Raw genomic sequence first — 20,499 nt, forward strand, 5'->3', positions numbered from 1 at the left:
TAAAAAGAGAGAAATTTTCTTAAAAAAAGATGAGAATTTCGTAAAATCTAAAATCTTTTTTTTTTTTTAAAGTGAAAATTTCGAAAATTTTTTTGAGAAAATTTTTATAAAAAGAGAAATTTTTTAAGAAAATAGGGACTTTTGTTATAAATTTTTGGAAAATTTTAAATTTGTATTAAATTTACTGTTTCTTAAGAAATTTTATGTATGAACGGGTTAACTTTTATCGTTTTTCTCCTTTCTAAAGTTTTAGAGAGTTTAATGGTTTAGATGTTAAAATTTTCAATAAATTTTGAATTCATGAAAACATAAAACCCCACTTCACTCTTTTAACCTCCTCTAAACACTAAGGGTCTTATTCATAAACTTTTATCAAAGGTTTATAATACAAATTTTCATACGAAATTTGTTCTATAAACCTTTGATAAATGTTTATGAATACGTCTGTTAAAATATATTAAAAATATTTTATTTTGTTTTTAAAAAGCAAAATTATAAAACAAATAAACGAAAATATTACAAAGTATCTTTAAAAGGTTAAAGAAAAAACTCAACTTTTTGCACTTCTTTTTCTACTGCTAAATAATCGACAAAAAAACAAGGATTTTTTATAAATATAATTTTTTTGAATAAAATAAACACCTGTTTAAAAAAAAATGAGTTAATCAAACAAAAGAAAACTATAATAATAAATACATTTAAATTTAATTATCCAATTCACAAACGATGTCGTATTGTTGTAGCGTTGTATGTCATTAAATTTCTAACAAATCATAATGCAAAAATTACAACATTAATTTAATACAACCTTACAACACCGAGTGAATTGGACAAATAATTTAATATTTTTAATTTAAAGAAAAATAATAAATAAATTATTTAAAATGCTGCTCTGCTTTATGTGTGTGTGTGTGTAATAAAACAATAATTTGTCATTGTTATAATACTTATATACACTGAAAACAAAAAAACAAAATAATTCAATAACATTCAAATAATTTTGAAAAATAATTCATTTAAAATTAAAAGAAAAACTAACTCAAAACACAAACAAAATTTTGTAAAAACAAAATCTAAAAAAAAATTGTGAAAGGTAACTAGGTTATGATTTTGAATATATAACCTAAACACTTTTTTGGTTTTAAAGTACTTAAATAATTTTCCACTAGATTTGAACATAGACTAGACTATATATTAGACTATAGACTACGCTATAGTATAATATATAAACTAGACTTGCCAATCTATAGACCAGATAATACAAAAGAATATATTATAGATTAGACAAGACAAGTTTATAATCTAGTATAGAGACATAACAATAGTTTAATCTATAGACTATAGTCTAACCTATAGACTTGACTGCATCCTAATCTATAGACTATAGACAAGACTATATATATTCTAGTCTTTAGATTAGACTATTGTCTAATCTATATACTAGACTTGTTAAGACTATATATAGGATTACAGACAAGTCTAAAGACTAGACTATATTCTAATTTATAGACTAGACTATTGTCTTATCTATGTAATATTCTATAGTCTAATAGACTATATAGTCCTACAGTCAAGTCTAGACTATAATTCAATTTTACACTATGGTAGGTTATTGCCATCACATTTTCCATATGTTCACTTTTCTAAAAGCTCACTTGGATCCATCATGCTGATCACTTAATGAGATCTATGAAAAGTGAGAAATGTTCTTCCTGTTCAACTTGGCGATTTATGCAGAAGTCATTACTTCATAGTACAAGACATTGACCATTGCGATTGAGTTCCGCAAATGTGCTCTAAAAATGTGTATTAAGACTTGTAATTTTCAAGGCTTTAATGAACACACTTGTAAAGAGAGAACCTACTAGCAGCGGGCATTGACAAAGGAAGTAAGTGATGCGTTCTTCTTCCTTATCATCTTGGCGGCTTTTACAGAAGTCATTACTTGATAGTACAAGACAGTGACCATTGCGATTGAGTTTCGCAATTGTGCTCTAAAAATGTGTATCAAGACTTGTGATCTTCAAGGCTTAAATGAACACAAGATTTTGGTTATTCTTCAGTTAGCCGAAGGTGAAGTAATGATCGTGCAAATGTACGCGACCTAATAGGGCAGTACGTTTTTATACGAAGTGAGTGATAAATTCTTCATCTTGCCAGCTTTTGTAGAAGACCTAGGTTGGCAATTTCAATCATATAGCATTACCCCAAGAAGCCAGAGATCACGGCAATTGTGTTTCGTAACTGTTCTCTCTGGAACTTTTGATTTTTGTGAGCCACAAAATTGACCAGTTGGTCTGTTTAAGCTAGTACAGTTTATCATGAATCGAGCCAATTTGTTGCACGAATAAGACAGTTTGTCATTTGGAAATTAACCGATAAATCCACAAAATCGGGCTGTAAGTTGATATCTAGTACCGGTCATTTATAGAGAAAGTGAGCGATATCTTCTAGCATGAAGCCTAACAAGCCAGTGACCAGTGATTGTGTTTCCTAGCTGCGCTCTCGGAAGGCATACTAATACTTGTGTGATTCGTCTTTCTACGAGAAGCCTTAGTAAACCAAATGGATTGAGTTAACTCGTGGATTATATCACGAGCGTCGAACGTATGCAATATAGGACTCAAGATTTCATGATCTATGCGGATCGGTTACATGATCGGTTTTCGTTGCATGATTATGCCTTAGAGCATCACTATGGGGAGGATGATATAGGCTTAGGTTTTAAATTATAACAATAAGCTTGGGATCATTTTCAGAGTCGATTTAGCAGTGTCTAAAACGACAGGTTGCAATTTTCAAGATCATTTTAATTCCTACCCTTCTTTTGATCCTAGAGCGTAAACCCTTTTGAAATGACATCGGTCAACTATAGAACCAGTGTGACTAAAATTCAGCAGTTCATTATAGATAGGATGTCTTGGGTTCTATTAATTACAGAGCATAACTCCAGCACGATTGATATTAGGCTTTGGTATAGATATTGTAGTTTGGCTAAGCTTCGTAGAAATCTCATGTGCTTTGCGTAAAGCCAGCTTTACACGATCACACAAGTAATATGATCTGTCAAAATTTTGTGTTGAAGAGTACGGATGGGATCACACATTGGGAGAGAATACAGATGGACAGTCGTATGGCTCTCTTCAATTTTTGAAGTGATTCGAAAAACAAGCAAGATATGGGATGTATTTTCTGTTGCTGTTTCCATCTTACTTTGTTATTGGATGGAATTTCATATTACTTTACGTACGTAAAGTGTGATCGTGTAAAGTTCCCTTAATCATAATGGATGCATTTTAAATCGCAAGTTGAAATTTAATGCATTACCGACATCTAAGATCGTATTTTAAGGTTTCTCATCAGCTTTTGGATGAATCATGCCGCTCACAAAAGTTTTGAAATTGTTCTCAATGACCAGTGCTGGGAGCACAATCATTATTCTCTTGGAATTGCTGCTTGTGTAGCTACCAAGCTCTTCTTGAGTTTGACAACAATCTTAATAGAGTAATGCTACCTACTTGTGTTGTTAAGAACTCCTTTGGAGCGCCTAGGGGATCCATTATCGATACATTAAGGACATGCAAGATTATCTCTTTTTGAAAATGCTACGATCGATCGTATTTACAGCAAAATCAATATTTCTATTTTTTTATTATCTTATAAACCTTTGATAAATGTTTATTAAACATGTTTTTTAACCTAACTTAGCCCATATGCAAAATTCAATTCACTGTTTTGATTTAAGAATCCTTTGAGAAATATATTTGAAATAAGAGGAAACGCTGAGCTTGTGTTTATTGAATTCATTTGCAAAAAATTACAAAATAACAACTGAACAGAGAGAAATTTTTCATAAAATATTCTTACCTAAAACAACAAAATTTTTACATCAAAACTCTTAACCTAGTTACCAACTCTTCACAATTTTCATTCTAAAATAAAAAGAAAATCATTTAATAAGGAAAAAACAACAATTTAAACAATATACAATTAATTACTTTATAAAAATTAATACAAAAAAAGAAGAAACAAATTATACACAAAAAAAACAAAACATGGTTGCCTAAATATTAAAAAAAATTTTTTGTTTTAAACAAAAAAATATAACAAAAACATATTTCTAATAAAACATAATTTAATTTTTTTTACCAAAACATTACAAGAAACTAAAAAAAATAATATTTTTTATTTGAAAAACAAAAAACACACTCAAGCCTTTTTCTAAAGAATTAAAAAAAAATAATCTTTTTCATAATAATAATTTATTTAATTTATAATTTTCTATCAAATACTATTTCTAAAAGGTTTGAATGTAAATTAAAATAAAAATAATTACTAACTATAAGATTCATTATTGAAAAAAGAAAACAAATAACTACAAATTAATAAACAAATCATTAAAAATGAAAAAAAGAAAGAACAAAAATATTATAAAATAAATATAAAACAAAAATAAAACTATATATACATAAAACTATACATGAAAAAAAAATAATATTGTTGCAAATATATCATAAAAAACAATTAACAGAAAAACAAAAAATCATAATAAAATAAAAAATGAGAAAAAAACTAAAGCAGTTGGTTTCAGCTGACATTTGTTAAAGGATGTTTTAGTAGAGATCATATAATTAATAAAATTCTGCATCAGTATCCTATATACTCAGTCTGATTAATTGTTTTTAGGTTTAATTTGAATAACAAAAAAGTTGCAAAAATCCCTTTCTACAGATGTTCCTTAATGCAGGACTCTTGAATATTAAATTTAGCTTTTCCATATTCAATTTGCAGTTGAAGCAGGCATGGAAATTCAGTCTAGTCTATAATCTAGCCCATAGTCTAGTCTATGGTGTAGTCTATGGTCTAGTCTATAGTTTAGTCTATAGTCTAGTCTATAGTCTAGTCTATAGTCTAGTCTTTAGTCTAGTCTATAGTCTAGTCTATAGTCTAGTCTATAGTCTAGTCTATAGTCTAGTCTATAGTCTAGTCTATAGTCTAGTCTATAGTCTAGTCTATAGTCTAGTCTATAGTCTAGTCTATAGTCTAGTCTATAGTCTAGTCTATAGTCTAGTCTATAGTCTAGTCTATAGTCTAGTCTATAGTCTAGTCTATAGTCTAGTCTATAGTCTAGTCTATAGTCTAGTCTATAGTCTAGTCTATAGTCTAGTCTATAGTCTAGTCTATAGTCTAGTCTATAGTCTAGTCTATAGTCTAGTCTATAGTCTAGTCTATAGTCTAGTCTATAGTCTAGTCTATAGTCTAGTCTATAGTCTAGTCTATAGTCTAGTCTATAGTCTAGTCTATAGTCTAGTCTATAGTCTAGTCTATAGTCTAGTCTATAGTCTAGTCTATAGTCTAGTCTATAGTCTAGTCTATAGTCTAGTCTATAGTCTAGTCTATAGTCTAGTCTATAGTCTAGTCTATAGTCTAGTCTATAGTCTAGTCTATAGTCTATAGTCTATAGTCTTGTCTATAGTCTAGTCTATAGTCTAGTCTATAGTCTAGTCTATAGTCTAGTCTATAGTCTAGTCTATAGTCTAGTCTATAGTCTAGTCTATAGTCTAGTCTATAGTCTAGTCTATAGTCTTGTCTATAGTCTAGTCTAGTCTAGTCTAGTCTATAGTCTAGTCTATAGTCTAGTCTATAGTCTAGTCTATAGTCTAGTCTATAGTCTAGTCTATAGTCTAGTCTATAGTCTAGTCTATAGTCTAGTCTATAGTCTAGTCTATAGTCTAGTCTATAGTCTAGTCTAAAGTCTAATCTATAGTCTAGTCTATAGTCTAGTCTAAAGTCTAGTCTATAGTCTTGTCTAAAGTCTAGTCTAAAGTCTAGTCTATAGTCTAGTCTATAGTCTAGTTTATAGTCTAGTCTATAGTCTAGTCTATAGTCTAGTCTACAGTCTAGTCTATAGCCTAGTCTATAGTCTAGTCTATAGTTTAGTTTATAGTCTAGTCTATAGTCTAATCTATAGTCTTGCCTATAGTCTAGTCTATAGTTTAGTTTATAGTCTAGTCTATAGTCTAGTCTATAGTCTAGTGTATAGTCTAGTCTATAGTCTAGTCTATAGTCTAATCTATAGTCTAATCTATAGTCTAGTCTATAGTTTAGTGTATAGTCTAGTCTATAGTCTAATCTATAGTCTAGTCTACAGTCTAGTCTATAGTCTTGCCTATAGTCTAGTCTATAGTTTAGTTTATAGTCTAGTCTATAGTCTAGTCTATAGTCTAGTGTATAGTCTAGTCTATAGTCTAGTCTATAGTCTAGTCTATAGTCTAGTCTATAGTCTAGTCTATAGTCTAATCTATAATCTAGTCTACAGTCTAGTCTATAGTCTTGCCTATAGTCTAGTCTATAGTTTAGTTTATAGTCTAGTCTATAGTCTAATCTATAGTCTTGCCTATAGTCTAGTCTATAGTTTAGTTTATAGTCTAGTCTATAGTCTAATCTATAGTCTAGTCTATAGTCTAGTCAGCAGTCTATCATTCAATAAAGATATAATTCAGAAAAACATAAAATTGTTATGTGTTCTTGGAATTAGTTTTTAGTTTGAGGAAGTTAGTATTAAATTTAAAAAATAATCCTGAAATGTAATTGGAAATGGTGTTGCTATAAACATTAAATGTTCTCAGATTTTATTTTGATAAGAAAAATTGCAAATATTAAAGTAACAGTAAACTTAGAAAGGCACATATGATTAACAATTAGTTTATTAAATAATTTAAACAAAATTATATTATAATCGGAGTAGTAGCGAGGCTTTAGAAAAAAAGATAATATTTTGTAATAAGAAATGAGTTGAACTCAAAGGTTGCTCGGTAATGAACAGAGATGTTTAAGTTAAATGATGAGTCAAAACAGAGTAAAAATAGCGTTTTTTATCTTAAAACAAATAAAATGACCACAACTTGATACAAAAAAAAATCCCACAAGCTTTGCAAAAATCTATAAATGTGCTTGTTCTATATAAAAAAACAAAACATTCAAGTTCCAAACGTTCAACAATGAAGATCACTCAAGTATTTATTATCTGTTTCGCTTTGCTAGAGGCAGTATCAACGACACAACAACTGTACAAAGCATCAGACGGCAGCGACTACCTAATCGAAACAGAACTTAAGGTAATTTACCCAATAAAATTCTAAGAAAAAATCATTTGCAATATATATGTAAACATTTACATTTTCCAGTACAACTGGTATCAGGCCTGGCATGAATGTGCCCGCAGAAATTATCAACTTGTTGAAATTGAGTCGGCAGCAAAAAATAATGCCATTATTGATCTATTGAAAAAAGTCATAGGGAAGTCACATAATTTATGGTTGGGCGGCAATGATGAATACAGCACTAACCGAGACTACGCTCGACCATTCTTCTGGTCTGCTACGGGTCAACAGTTCACATTTACTTTTTGGTCCAACAATAATCCGGATAATTATAGAAATAATGAACATTGTGTTCACATTTGGCAAGAAAAGTCTATGTTTGAATGGAATGATAATGACTGTACTGTTAAAATGGGTTTCATATGTGAGCCCAATCATTTAGTACAGAAATATAGAAAAGATCTTCAGGATAATTGTGATGCTCTCAAACAATCGAATTTGTTAATTTCGACTGAATTCGATGAAATCCAAAAGCAACAACTTTCGTTAATGGATAACAAACTACAGAATATCGATCGTGTAGGCAATGAATGGAATTTAGAAATGCAACGATTACAAAATTCTACACAAGCTGCAGTACAAAAACTACTCGATGATCAGCAAGTGATGCTGAAACAATTGACAGAGAAAATGCTGAAACAAGTGAATGATTTGAATACTGAATTGAAAAACTCTAACGAACAGATAAATACGCAGTTTAGCAAGAAGTTGAATGAGAAACAAAATGAAATTAATAAATTCTGCTAATTTTAAAGTGATGAAAATGCTTTTCTTCAGATTTTTTTGGATTAAAATGAAAAATGTTAAATTAAGTATGTTTATCAATATTTGATACTAAACAAAATAACTAAACAGTTTAGTTCCAATTCAGTTCTAGTTCAGTTCAAGTTCTAGTTCAATTCTAGTTCAGTTCTAGTTTAATTCCAGTTCAGTTCTAGTTCAGTTCTAGTTCAGTTCTAGTTCAGTTCTTGTTCAGTTCTTGTTCAGTTCTAGTTCAGTTCTAGTTCAGTTCTACTTCAGTTCTAGTGCAGTTCTAGTTCTGTTCTAGTGCAGTTCTAGTTCAGTTCTAGTTCACTTCTAGTTTAGTTCTAGTTAAGTTCTAGTTCTGTTTTAGTGTAGTTCTAGTTCAGTTCTAGTTTAGCTCTAGTTCATTTCTAGTTCAGTTTTAGTTCAGTTCTAGTTCAGTTCTAGTTCAGTTCTAGTTCAGTTCTAGTTCAGTTCTAGTTCAGTTCTAGTTCAGTTCTAGTTCAGTTCTAGTTCAGTTCTAGTTCAGTTCTAGTTCAGTTCTAGTTCAGTTCTAGTTCAGTTCTAGTTCAGCTCTAGTTCAGTTCTAGTGCAGTTCTAGTTCAGTTCTGTTCTAGTGCAGTTCTAGTTCAGGTCTAGTGCAGTTCTAGTTCACTTCTAGTTTAGTTCTAGTTCAGTTCTAGTGCAGTTCTAGTTCTGTTTTAGTGCAGTTCTAGTTCAGTTCTAGTTTAGCTCTAGTTCATTTCTAGTTTAGTTCTAGTTCAAGTCTAGTTCAGTTCTAGTTCAGTTCTACTTTAGTTCTAGTTTAGTTCTAGCTCAGGTCTAGTTCAGTTCTAGTTCAGTTCTATTTCAGTTCTAGTTCAGTTCTAGTTCAGTTCTACTTCAGTTCTAGTGCAGTTCTAGTTCTGTTCAAGTGCAGTTCTAGTTCAGTTCTAGTTTAGTTCTAGTTCTGTTTTAGTGCAGTTCTAGTTTAGTTCTGTTCTAGTGCAGTTCTAGTTCAGGTCTAGTGCAGTTCTAGTTCACTTCTAGTTTAGTTCTATTTCAGTTCTAGTGCAGTTCTTGTTCTGTTTTAGTGCAGTTCTAGTTCAGTTCTAGTTTAGCTCTAGTTCATTTCTAGTTCAGTTCTAGTTTAGTTCTAGTTCAAGTCTAGTTCTAGTTCAGTTCTACTTTAGTTCTAGTTTAGTTCTAGCTCAGGTCTAGTTCAGTTCTAGTTCAGTTCTACTTCAGTTCTAGTTCAGTTTTAGTTCAGTTCCAGTTCAGTTCTAGTACAATTATAGTTCACTTCTAATTCAGTTCTAATTAAGTTTAAGTTAGGTTCTAGGTTAATTGTAGTTCAGCTTTAGTTATATTTCAGAGGTGCCGTTTTTATAAAAAAAATAATGTTGAAATTATTAATTTTAAATTTACCCTTTTGTAACAGCAACTGATATCTTCGCCTTTCTGTTATTACCTTTTAATATCAATAATTTTCACTTAATAATTTGAATTTCAAACACTTTTAAATATTTTTTTTTAAACAGGCCATATAAAAAGCTTTCCCAAATATTATGCATTTCTTATATTTAATCTTTAATTATTTTTAAATTTTTTTTTTATATTTTTAACAACTTCGATTTAAATATCTAACTTTAGCTACAGCTTTTTTATTTTTTATATTTTTAACAACTTAAATTTAAATATCAAACTTTAGCAACAGCTTTTTTATTTCCATCAAAACTTAAGCTAATAACAAAAAAAAAAACGCTTTTACACACACACACACTTTTAAAAACTTTCTCTTTATTTTAATAAAAAACAGGCCATAGTTGGAGCTTTTAAAATTTATATACTCTTTATTTTTCTTCATGCTCTCTTTTTTATCTTCACGCATTCATAAAGAATTTGCAAAACGACTTAAACGATAGATACACATTTTTTCCTTCACGACTGCGCTGCCGACAGCACAGTTTTTTCTTTACAACTATTCTATTAATTAACGAGATTTTTAATATTAAAAATTAATATATTCTTGTATAGCATTTAATGCTCTACATAACTACACTTTTTATAACAATTTGAAATACTTTTATATATTATTAATCATTATTTTTTGTTATTACACAACCGGAAGACGAACGTATTGTTAAGAAATCACACTAAGAACTGTTTAACAAAATTTGAAACGGAAGAGTTTAGTGGAGTAATGCAAAAAACAGAAAGAGATAGATTGTATGTGTAAATAGTTAATTTTATATTTGCTTATAATACGAGTAAGCAGTTGGATAAAGAGGATATGACAAAAAGCTAAGAAGTTGAAATTTGCTAACATTCGTAGGAGTGAGATAAACAAAGAAAGCAACAGGTTTAAATGCATTTATTATTAACTGATGAGAACGAGTGAACGTAGTTATTAGAAAAATTTCAATAAACAGTGCAGTGCGCATGTTCAAAATTATGGTGTGATTTTTTGAGAGAGAAAAAAGAAGGAAATGCAATAGTTTTAGTGAATAGAGACCTGTTTGTATTACTTAAGTATGATGATACAATAACAACAATAAGGAATATTGGGAACATTAATACAAGTGTGTGCAAGCTGCTTGCTCATAACTTTTTTTAATATTTTTTATACATAGACTTGTCGTTATAATTGTGTCATAATAATGTCAAAGATCATATAAAGAGATTTGGCACTAAGAAGGCTTTTCTGGGATGAATGTATCTTCATAAATATACCTTAATAAGAGATTGCTTATATGATACATACACACGTAGTATATACATACATATATGTATAGTTCATCTTAAAGAAAATGTGCTTTTTGTAAGTATGCATATAATGCAGGGATGGGCAATTATGAAAGTACATATGTACTTTTCAAAACAAAAGTAAAACAGAAAGTACTTCTAAAAACAGTCGTAGCTGACTCCAGTAGTACTATAAGTATAGTTAGTTTATTCTAGTATAGTTATGGTTCAGTTCTAGCTTAGTTCTAGTTCCAGTTCAGTTCCAGTTCAGTTTTAGTTCTGTTTTAGTTCTGTTCTAGTTCAGTTCTGGTTCAGTTCTAGTTCAGTTCTAGTTCGGTTCTAGTTCAGTTCTAGTTGAGTTCTAGTTCTAGTTTTAGTTCAGTTCTTATTTAGTTCCAGTTTAGTTCTACTTCAGTTTTAGTGCAGTTCTAGCTCAGTTCCATTTCAATTCTACTTCAGTTCTAGTTCAGTCTAGTTCAGTTCCATTTCAATTCTACTTCAGTTCTAGTTCAGTTCTAGATCAGTTCTAGTTCAGTTCTAGTTCAGTTCTAGTTCAGTTCTAGTTCAGTTCTAGTTCAGTTCTACTTCAGTTCTAGTTCAGTTCTCGTTCAGCTCTAATTCAGTTCTAGTTTAGTTCTACTTCAGTTCTAGTTCAGTTCCAGTTAAGATCTAGTTCAGTTCCAGTTCAGTTCCAGTTCAGTTCTAGTACAGTTCCAGTTCAATTCCACTTCAGTTCTAGTTTAGTTCTACTTCAGCTTTAGTTCAGTTCTAGTTCAGTTCCATTTCAATTCTACTTCAGTTCTAGTTTAGTTCTACTTCAGTTTTAGTTCAGTTCTAGTTCAGTTCCAATTAAATTCCACTTCAGTACTAGTTTAGTTCTACTTCAGTTTTAGTTCAGTTCTAGTTCAGTTCCATTTCAATTCTACTTCAGTTCTAGTATAGTTCTACTTCAGTTTTAGTTCAGTTCTAGTTAAGTTCTAGTTCAGTTCTATTTTAGTTCTACTTCAGTTCCAGTTAAGTTCTAGTTCAGTTCCAGTTCAATTATACTTCAGTTCTTGTTTAGTTCTACTTCAGTTCTAGTTCAGTTTTAAGGTGCCATTTTTATAAAAATGTGAACTTTTGGCAACTGATTTTTTAGCCTTTCTGTTGTCATATCCTTTTAATATCAATAAATTTACTTAATAACTTTGACTTCAAATACTTTTAAGCATTTTTTAAACAGGTCATATAAAACTGACACATTTCTTTAATATATTTTTGACTTATTTTTAATTTTTTCATACACTTTTTTTAATTTTTTTAACGATCTACTTTTTTATTTAAACTTTTGGCAACTCCTTTCTTATTTCCATTAAAACCTAAGCTAATAACTAAAAACACGCTTTTACACACATACGCACTTTTAAACACTTTCTCTTTATTTAAATAAAAAAACAGGCCATAGTTGGAGCTTCTAAAATTTATAATCTCTTTATTTTTCTTCTTGCTCTCTTTTCATATCTTCACGCATTCATAAAGAATTTGCAAAACGACTTTAACGATGGATACACACTTTTTCCTTCACGACTGCGCTGCCGACAGCACAGTTTTTTCTTTACAAATTTTCCATTAATTAATGATACTTTTAACATTAACAATTAATACGTTTTAAAAAAGCATTTATTGCTCTACATTTCTTCACTTTTTATAACAATTTGAAATACTTTTATATGTAATTAATAATTTTTTATTACAACAGAACCGGAAGACGAACGTATTGTTAAGAAATCACACTAAGAACTGTTTAACAAAATTTGAAACGGAAAAGTTTAGTGGAGTAATGCAAAAAACAGAAAGAGACAGATTGTATGTGTAAATATGTAGTTAATTTTATATTTGTTTATAATAAGAGTAAGCAGCTGGATAAAGATGATATGGCAAAAAGCTAAGAAGTTGAAATTTGCTAACATTCGTAGGAGTGAGATAAATAAAGAAAGCAACAGGTTTAAATGCATTTACTATTAACTGACGAGAAAGAGTAAACGTAGTTATTAGAAAAATTTCAATAAAGAGTGCAGTGCGCATGTCCAAAATTATGGTGTTAATTTTTGAGAGAGAGAAAAAAAAGGAAATGCAATAGTTTTAGTGAATAGAGACCTGCTTGTATTACTTAAGTATGATGATACAATAGCAACAATAAGAAATATTGGGAATATTAATACAAGTGTGTGCAAGCTGCTAGCTCATAATTTTTTTGACATAGACTTGTCTTTATAATTGTGTCATAATAATGTCAAAGCTCATATAAAGTTATTTGACAATAAGAAGGTTTTTGACGAATGCATGTAGCTTAATAAATACATTACACCTTAATAAAGGCTTGCTTAAATAAAAACATACATACATATGTAGGTATGCATATGGTTGTTCTGGGACTAATTGTGTTTTTTATACATATCCCAGCTAACATTTGGAAGATGATTAATCAGTAAACTAAATCATTTTTCACTCTTTTCGATCATCGAAAAAAGTGATCAATTGTGTGATTGGAAAATGATTTGAATATGATCCTGATATATGATTGAAAACAATAACAAAATATTTAGCACTTATCAATTAATCATCCTAGTGATAATATTAAATGTATAATTATTTTAGTTTGTGAAATATTTTTAATTCAATTTTCTATTATATTATTTTTAAAATTATAATAATTTTGTATTTTAAATGATCTTCAACGGAAGATAGTTGGGTCACTAATATCTAAATAGTTCAAATTAATGAATAAAATATGTTTTATTTTAACTGTATAATAATGAATCATATGATTCTTTTTGGCATCTATTTCGAGTCATTAGTGAGTAGAAATTCTTTATTTTCAAATCAGATTTTAGTAATTTTTGAATATTTTCGGAGTCATTTTAAGTAGGGTTCTATAAATCGACTTTCGAATAATAGAACAATTGACTTTTTGTCGAAAAAAGTCGAAAAGTCAAAAACTGACAAAAGTCGGAAAAGGTCGAAATCTCGAAAATAATAGAAAAAGTCAAACATAGTCGAAAATTTTAAAAAAGTGGAATAAAGTCAAAAGCTCTAAAAATGTCGGAAAAACTCGAAAAAAGGTAAAAAAAGTCAAAAATAGTTTCAACTATATGATCAGAAAATGATCAGTTTAATTGTGCAAAAAAAGTTATAGATGACTCGAATTTTATGAAAAAATGCTAGCTGGGATGTGAATATTGAATGCAGGGATGGGTAAGTATGAAAGTAGATTTATAAATTTCATATTTTATAAATAGCTAGTTAGTCAGTCAGCTAGTTAGTTAGTTACTTAACTAGGTAATTAGTAAGTTAGTTAGTTAGTTGGTTAGTTAGTTAGTTAGTAGTTAGTAATTAGTAGTAAGTAGTTAGTAGTTAGTTAGTTAGTTAGTTAGTTAGTTAGTTAGTTAGTTAGTTTGTTAGTTAGTTAGTTAGTTAGTTAGTAGTTAGTTAGTTAGTTAGTTAGTTAGTTAGTTAGTTAGTTAGTTTGCTAGTTAGTTTGCTAGTTAGTTTGTTAGTTTGTTAGTTTGTTAGTTTGTTAGTTTGTTAGTTTGTTAGTTTGTTAGTTTGTTAGTTTGTTAGTTTGTTAGTTTGTTAGTTTGTTAGTTTGTTAGTTTGTTAGTTTGTTAGTTTGTTAGTTTGTTAGTTTGTTAGTTTGTTAGTTTGTTAGTTTGTTAGTTTGTTAGTTTGTTAGTTTGTTAGTTTGTTAGTTTGTTAGTTTGTTAGTTTGTTAGTTTGTTAGTTTGTTAGTTTGTTAGTTTGTTAGTTTGTTAGTTTGTTAGTTTGTTAGTTTGTTAGTTTGTTAGTTTGTTAGTTTGTTAGTTTGTTAGTTTGTTAGTTTGTTAGTTTGTTAGTTTGTTAGTTTGTTAGTTTGTTAGTTTGTTAGTTTGTTAGTTTGTTAGTTTGTTAGTTTGTTAGTTTGTTAGTTTGTTAGTTTGTTAGTTTGTTAGTTTGTTAGTTTGTTAGTTTGTTAGTTTGTTAGTTTGTTAGTTTGTTAGTTTGTTAGTTTGTTAGTTTGTTAGTTTGTTAGTTTGTTAGTTTGTTAGTTTGTTAGTTTGTTAGTTAGTTAGTTAGTTAGTTAGTTAGTTAGTTAGTTAATTAGTTAGTTTGTTAGTTAGTTTGTTAGTTAGTAAGTTAATTAGTTAGTTAGTTAGTTAGTAAGTTAGTAAGTTAGTAAGTTAGTAAGTTAGTAAGTTAGTAAGTTAGTAAGTTAGTAAGTTAGTAAGTTAGTAAGTTAGTAAGTTAGTAAGTTAGTAAGTTAGTAAGTTAGTAAGTTAGTAAGTTAGTAAGTTAGTAAGTTAGTAAGTTAGTAAGTTAGTAAGTTAGTAAGTTAGTAAGTTAGTAAGTTAGTAAGTTAGTAAGTTAGTAAGTTAGTAAGTTAGTAAGTTAGTAAGTTAGTAAGTTAGTAAGTTAGTAAGTTAGTAAGTTAGTATGTTAGTAAGTTAGTAAGTTAGTAAGTTAGTAAGTTAGTAAGTTAGTAAGTTAGTAAGTTAGTAAGTTAGTAAGTTAGTAAGTTAGTAAGTTAGTAAGTTAGTAAGTTAGTTAGTTACTTAGTTAGTTAGTTAGTTAGTTAGTTAGTTGGTTAGTTAGTTAGTTAGGTGGGAAAGTAGTTGGTTTATGAGTTTGTTAATTAAAATCACCAATTCTTTAAAAAAAACTACACATTTTCGGCTAATTACAAATACATATGATATTAGGTTAACCATCCCTGCAATATATGAAAGCATAATTCAAGGTATATTTTGGGAAGATACAAGCATCCAACAAAAGCCTTATTACTGTCAAATTTCTTTACATGAGCTTTGACATTATTATGACACGGCTCTAAGCACAAGTCTTTGTACAAAAAAAAACAAAAAACTATGGTTCAGCACCTCACATGCACTTGTACAAATGTTCTTGGTATTTCTGATTGTTGTTCTTGTATCATCACACTTAAGTAATACAAGCAGGTCTCTATTCACTAAAACTATTGCATTTCCTGCTTTTTTCTCTCTCAAATAATCACACCATAATTTTGGACATGCGCAATGTTTATTGCAATTATTCTAATAACTATGTTTACTCTTTCTTGACAGTTAATGGTAAATACATTTAAACCTGTTGCTAAACTTTAAGCGCATACAATCTGTCTCTTTCTGTTCTTTTCTTTGCATTACTTCACTAAAAGAGTTTAATCTTGGTTAACAGTTCCTCGTGTGATTTCTTAACAAAACGTTCGTCTTCCGGTAGTGTCGTAATAAAAAATTATTTAAAAATTTAAATGTTTTAAAATTATTAAAAAAGTGAATAGAATATTAAAAGTTTTATGAGAAAATGTTAAATTTTGTTAAAGAATCGTGTTAAATAATAGAAAATTTGTTAGGAAAATAAGTTTTTAGGAAAAGATATGATGTGCTGCCGGCAGAGAAGTTGCAAAGAAATGAAATAGAAATGTTTTAAAATTTTTGAAAAAGTGGATTGAACATAAAAAGTTCTATGAGAAAATGTTAAATTTTATCAAAGAACTGTGTTAAATAAAATAAAATTTGTTAATAAACGATGTTTTTATGAAAAAAGATGTGTTGCCGGCAGCGCTGTCGTCAAGGAAAAATACGTATCGAAGTTTAGCAAATTCTGTTTTGTTCGGGTTTTCTATTAAAAAGTGAGTTGTAAATGTGTTACGCAGATGGAAGAGAGAGTGAAGAAATAAAAATAAAAAAAAGAGAGCATGAATAAAAATAAAGAGTAAATAAGTTTTAAATAAAGTAAAAGCTCCAAATATGGCCTGTTTGTATGGAAATGTGTATAAAGCAAAGGTGTTTCAAAGTGTGAGTGTGTGAAAGTGTTTTGCTGGTTTTTGCCTTAAGGAAATAAAAAAGTTGTTGCTAAAGTTTTTAATAAAAAATAAATAAAAAAGAGTTAGAGCATTTTTAAAAAGCTCTTTTTATGGCCTGTTTTTTAAATAAAAATAAAGAAATATTTAAAAGTGTTTAAAGTCAAAGTTATTAAGTGCAAATTTTGTTATATAGTAGGAAATCACAGAAAAGCCAAGAAGCCAGATACCGTTGCAAAAAGGTAAAATTTAAATTTAAAATTATCAATTTCATTCAACAATATTTGCTATAAAATAAGTAGTCTTCAAATGTAATATGAATATTTTTGTTAGAAAATTTACTTTTTATATATAGATTCTAGTTTTCAAAGATAATTTGGTTAAAAATGTTTTTTTAGGAAAATAAAAATTAATTAATTAATTTAAACTAAGGATTTTGGTAAAGGGTTAATTTTTTATTTCCTTTTAATGCCAATGCAAGTGTTTAATAGTGTCAATTAATATTTTAATAAGTTAAATTAATATTTCATTATATTTTATAATCCAAATGAAAATAAGAACCCATATTTAAGTAAAATGTACATAATTAAGTGCATTCAGTTTATTAACTGCAATTAACTAACTTGTGTCAAATTTATATGAAGATTACTACATAATAAATTTATTGATAATTTTATTCAGGGGGTACACTTTGTAAAATTGTGAACATATACATATAAGGGAGAATTTCAGACAGACGGACTGATATAACATAGAATCGAAAATGTACCCAGAATATAATAAAATACTCTTGTGACCAAAGTGGTCTTACACACCAATATATCGTTTTAATACAAACACATCTACCTATTAATAGTTGATTGTGGTGGATTCAGAATTCTTGCTTGTGCTTTTAGTCTTTGCTAAAGTGTTGAATTATTATGATAGCAAAGATAACAACCGACCATGGTTGCATTTATTTATCTTTGTCTTTAACCCTTGTGTTAGTATTTTTAAAATTTTTATATGAGTTTTTTATTTTAAATGAAATTTATGTTAATCTAAATCTTCAAAATGGGTAAAATCGGTCCCGTAATTCGATTTTTAATATAGTACTAACTTAAAATAAAAATAATACTCTTTTATGCTTTAAGTATAGAAACTAGACTATAGACTAGACTATAGACTAGACTATAGACTAGACTATAGACTAGACTATAGACTAGTCTATAGTCTAGTCTATAGTCTAGTCTATAGACTAGACTATAGACTAGACTATAGACTAGAATATAGACTAGAATATAGACTAGACTATAGACTAGACTATAGACTAGACTATAGACTAGACTATAGACTAGACTATAGACTAGACTATAGACTAGACTATAGACTAGACTATAGACTAGACTATAGACTAGACTATAGACTAGACTATAGACTAGACTATAGACTAGACTATAGACTAGACTATACACTAGACTATAGACTAGACTATAGACTAGAATATAGACTAGACTATAGACTAGACTATAGACTAGACTATAGACTAGACTATAGACTAGACTATAGACTAGACTATAGACTAGACTATAGACTAGACTATAGACTAGACTATAGACTAGACTATAGACTAGACTATAGACTAGACTATAGACTTGAATATAGACTAGACTATAGACTAGACTATAGACTAGACTATAGACTAGACTATAGACTAGACTATAGACTAGACTATAGACTAGACTATAGACTAGACTATAGACTAGACGATAGACTAGACTATAGACTAGACTATAGACTAGACTATAGACTAGACTATAGACTAGACTATAGACTAGACTATAGACTCACTGTTAACCAGACTATTGACTATGGATTAGATTACAGACTAGACAATAGACCCGACAGAGGATCATATTAATAACTATGTATAATAAGAATTTAAACGTTTTTTTATAAGATTCTCTTAATTGTTTTAAAGTAAATTCTCTTACGCGAATTCATTTTTTTACTAAATTCTTTATTTGCTTTAGATTTATATTAAAATTCATACGTAAGATCCTAATTAAGCATTCATATATACGATCAGTGGCACATATACATACAATTATTAGGGAGTTTTATTTTTAATATTAATAATTTAAACATAAAATATTCTCAGCTTTAAATTTGATAACTAGAATTTTATTTTGTTTAAACATTTCTATGGTTTAGCGGTTAAATAGAAATGTAAATATTGTTAATGTTTGTTTTGTTAATTATTTATTATAAATAATTAATAGTCGGACAATGGAGACTTTTAAAAAACACTTCAGATTGAAGAGATGAAGACAAATTTGAACACATAAAGATCTGGAAATAAAATTTCAAAATAATGTCAAACCTATATTTAGAATGTGATTTCCTATTCAGTATTGGAATAGTTATTCAGAGTTAAGTCTCTTATCTAAGTCCCATATTTAGAAATAATATAAAACTATATTAAAAATTTTTTAGAAAGAATATAAAACAATATTTAAAATTTCTTTTTTCTGAATTCGGACATAAAACTAAAATCAGTTTAACTTTACTTTTTGTGAGTCTTATTTTATTTCTTTTTCTCAAAAATCAGGGGGTTTTGTTGGAATTGTACAATTTACAAGAGTTTTTTTCTTTAAGTGGTTAAACGAAGGCGATAACAAGACCACAAAATTTTACTGATAAAAGTTTGTGCAAAATTTAGTGCAAATATAAATATGTTAATTTTGTAAATAATTAGACATTAAAGTTCTAAACTTGAAACAATGAAGACTGTACAAGTCTTCGTTATTTGTTGCTTATTGGTGGGAGCAGTATTGGGTTCACCTCAACTGCACAAAGCCTCGGATGGTAGAGAATATCTTATTGAAACAGAACTTAAGGTAATACGACAAGGAGAATTTTTAAGATTTTTTTTTAATAATCTTTGGATATATACAAAATTTTCTAGTACAACTGGTATCAAGCTTGGCATGAATGTGCACGTAGAGATTCCCAACTTGTAATTATAGATAATGCCGCTAAAAATACTGCCATTATTGATCTGTTGAAAAGAGTCATAGGAAAATCTCATAATCTGTGGCTGGGTGGTAATGATGAGTTTAGCTCTAGTCGAGACTACAAGCGGCCCTTTTTCTGGTCTGCCACCGGCAAAAAATTTACATTTAGTTTTTGGTCAGATAGCAATCCAGATAACTATCAAAATCAAGAACATTGTGTGCACATCTGGGCCTCTAAACCCCTTTATCAATGGAATGATGTGGGTTGTACTAATAAAATGGGTTTTATATGTGAAGTGAATCACTATAAGGAAACCTTTAATAAGGTTCTTGAGCAAAAATGTGATGCTATTAAGAAATCAACTTCTGGAATTTCCATTGAATTTGATCAAACGAAAAAGCAACATTTAATGGAAATTGATAATAAAATACAAAATATTGATCGTGTGGGAGACGATTGGAAAATAAAGATGCAACAATTGCAAAATACAACACAAGCAGCAGTACAAAAACTGCTCGATGAACAACAGACGACCGTAAAACAATTGACCGAGAAAATGCTGAAGGAAGTAAGCGATTTAAATGTGGAACTGAAGAAATCAGCTACGCAGATAAATTCACAATTTGGCGAAAAGTTAAATGTAAAACGTAATGAAATTAATAAAATCTGCTGATATTATTAAAGATTTTCTTTTATTTTCTTCTAGGGTTCTTTCTCTTTGCCCTTGAGTATAAACAATTTAATTGTTATTAAGCAGGGAGGCTAAAAGAAGTTTGAACTGGTTAAACCTTATTAACGCAAAGAAACATTTAAACTTAAGTTTAAGCTAAGCTTACTAACTGACATAATATGATTAAATATTTTAAGAAAACAAATAAATAAATGATCACTTCAAATTTAAGAAATTTTATTTAAGATCAGCTATATTTAGTTAAAATAGATTCGAATATCTCTATGCTCACAATATCTTTATAATTGATACTTCGAAATGTTAACATTTCCATGAGTTAAACTCACTTTACCCTGCGATCGTTGTAG

The 20,499-nt window shown here is 28.8% G+C and overlaps 2 protein-coding genes across 2 annotated transcripts; both read left to right on the forward strand.

Annotated features, from left to right (window-relative positions):
• The first annotated feature begins 6,915 nt into the window (after positions 1-6,915).
• LOC111683610 (lectin subunit alpha-like) lies at positions 6,916-7,921 on the forward strand. Its single transcript, XM_023445703.2, has 2 exons — positions 6,916-7,118; positions 7,188-7,921. Exons 1-2 carry the CDS (start codon positions 7,002-7,004, stop codon positions 7,908-7,910), a joined length of 840 nt encoding a protein of 279 aa, XP_023301471.2. The 5' UTR covers positions 6,916-7,001; the 3' UTR covers positions 7,911-7,921.
• An 11,295-nt stretch (positions 7,922-19,216) lies between these two features.
• Positions 19,217-20,352, forward strand: LOC111683607 (lectin subunit alpha-like). The gene is made up of 3 exons (XM_023445700.2): positions 19,217-19,343; positions 19,412-20,101; positions 20,168-20,352. The coding sequence occupies exons 1-3, from the start codon at positions 19,227-19,229 to the stop codon at positions 20,225-20,227; spliced, it is 867 nt and encodes a 288-aa protein (XP_023301468.2). The 5' UTR covers positions 19,217-19,226; the 3' UTR covers positions 20,228-20,352.
• The last annotated feature ends 147 nt before the right edge of the window (positions 20,353-20,499 follow it).

Source organism: Lucilia cuprina, chromosome 5, assembly GCF_022045245.1.
Source record: "Lucilia cuprina isolate Lc7/37 chromosome 5, ASM2204524v1, whole genome shotgun sequence".
Lineage (NCBI taxonomy): Eukaryota > Metazoa > Arthropoda > Insecta > Diptera > Calliphoridae > Lucilia > Lucilia cuprina.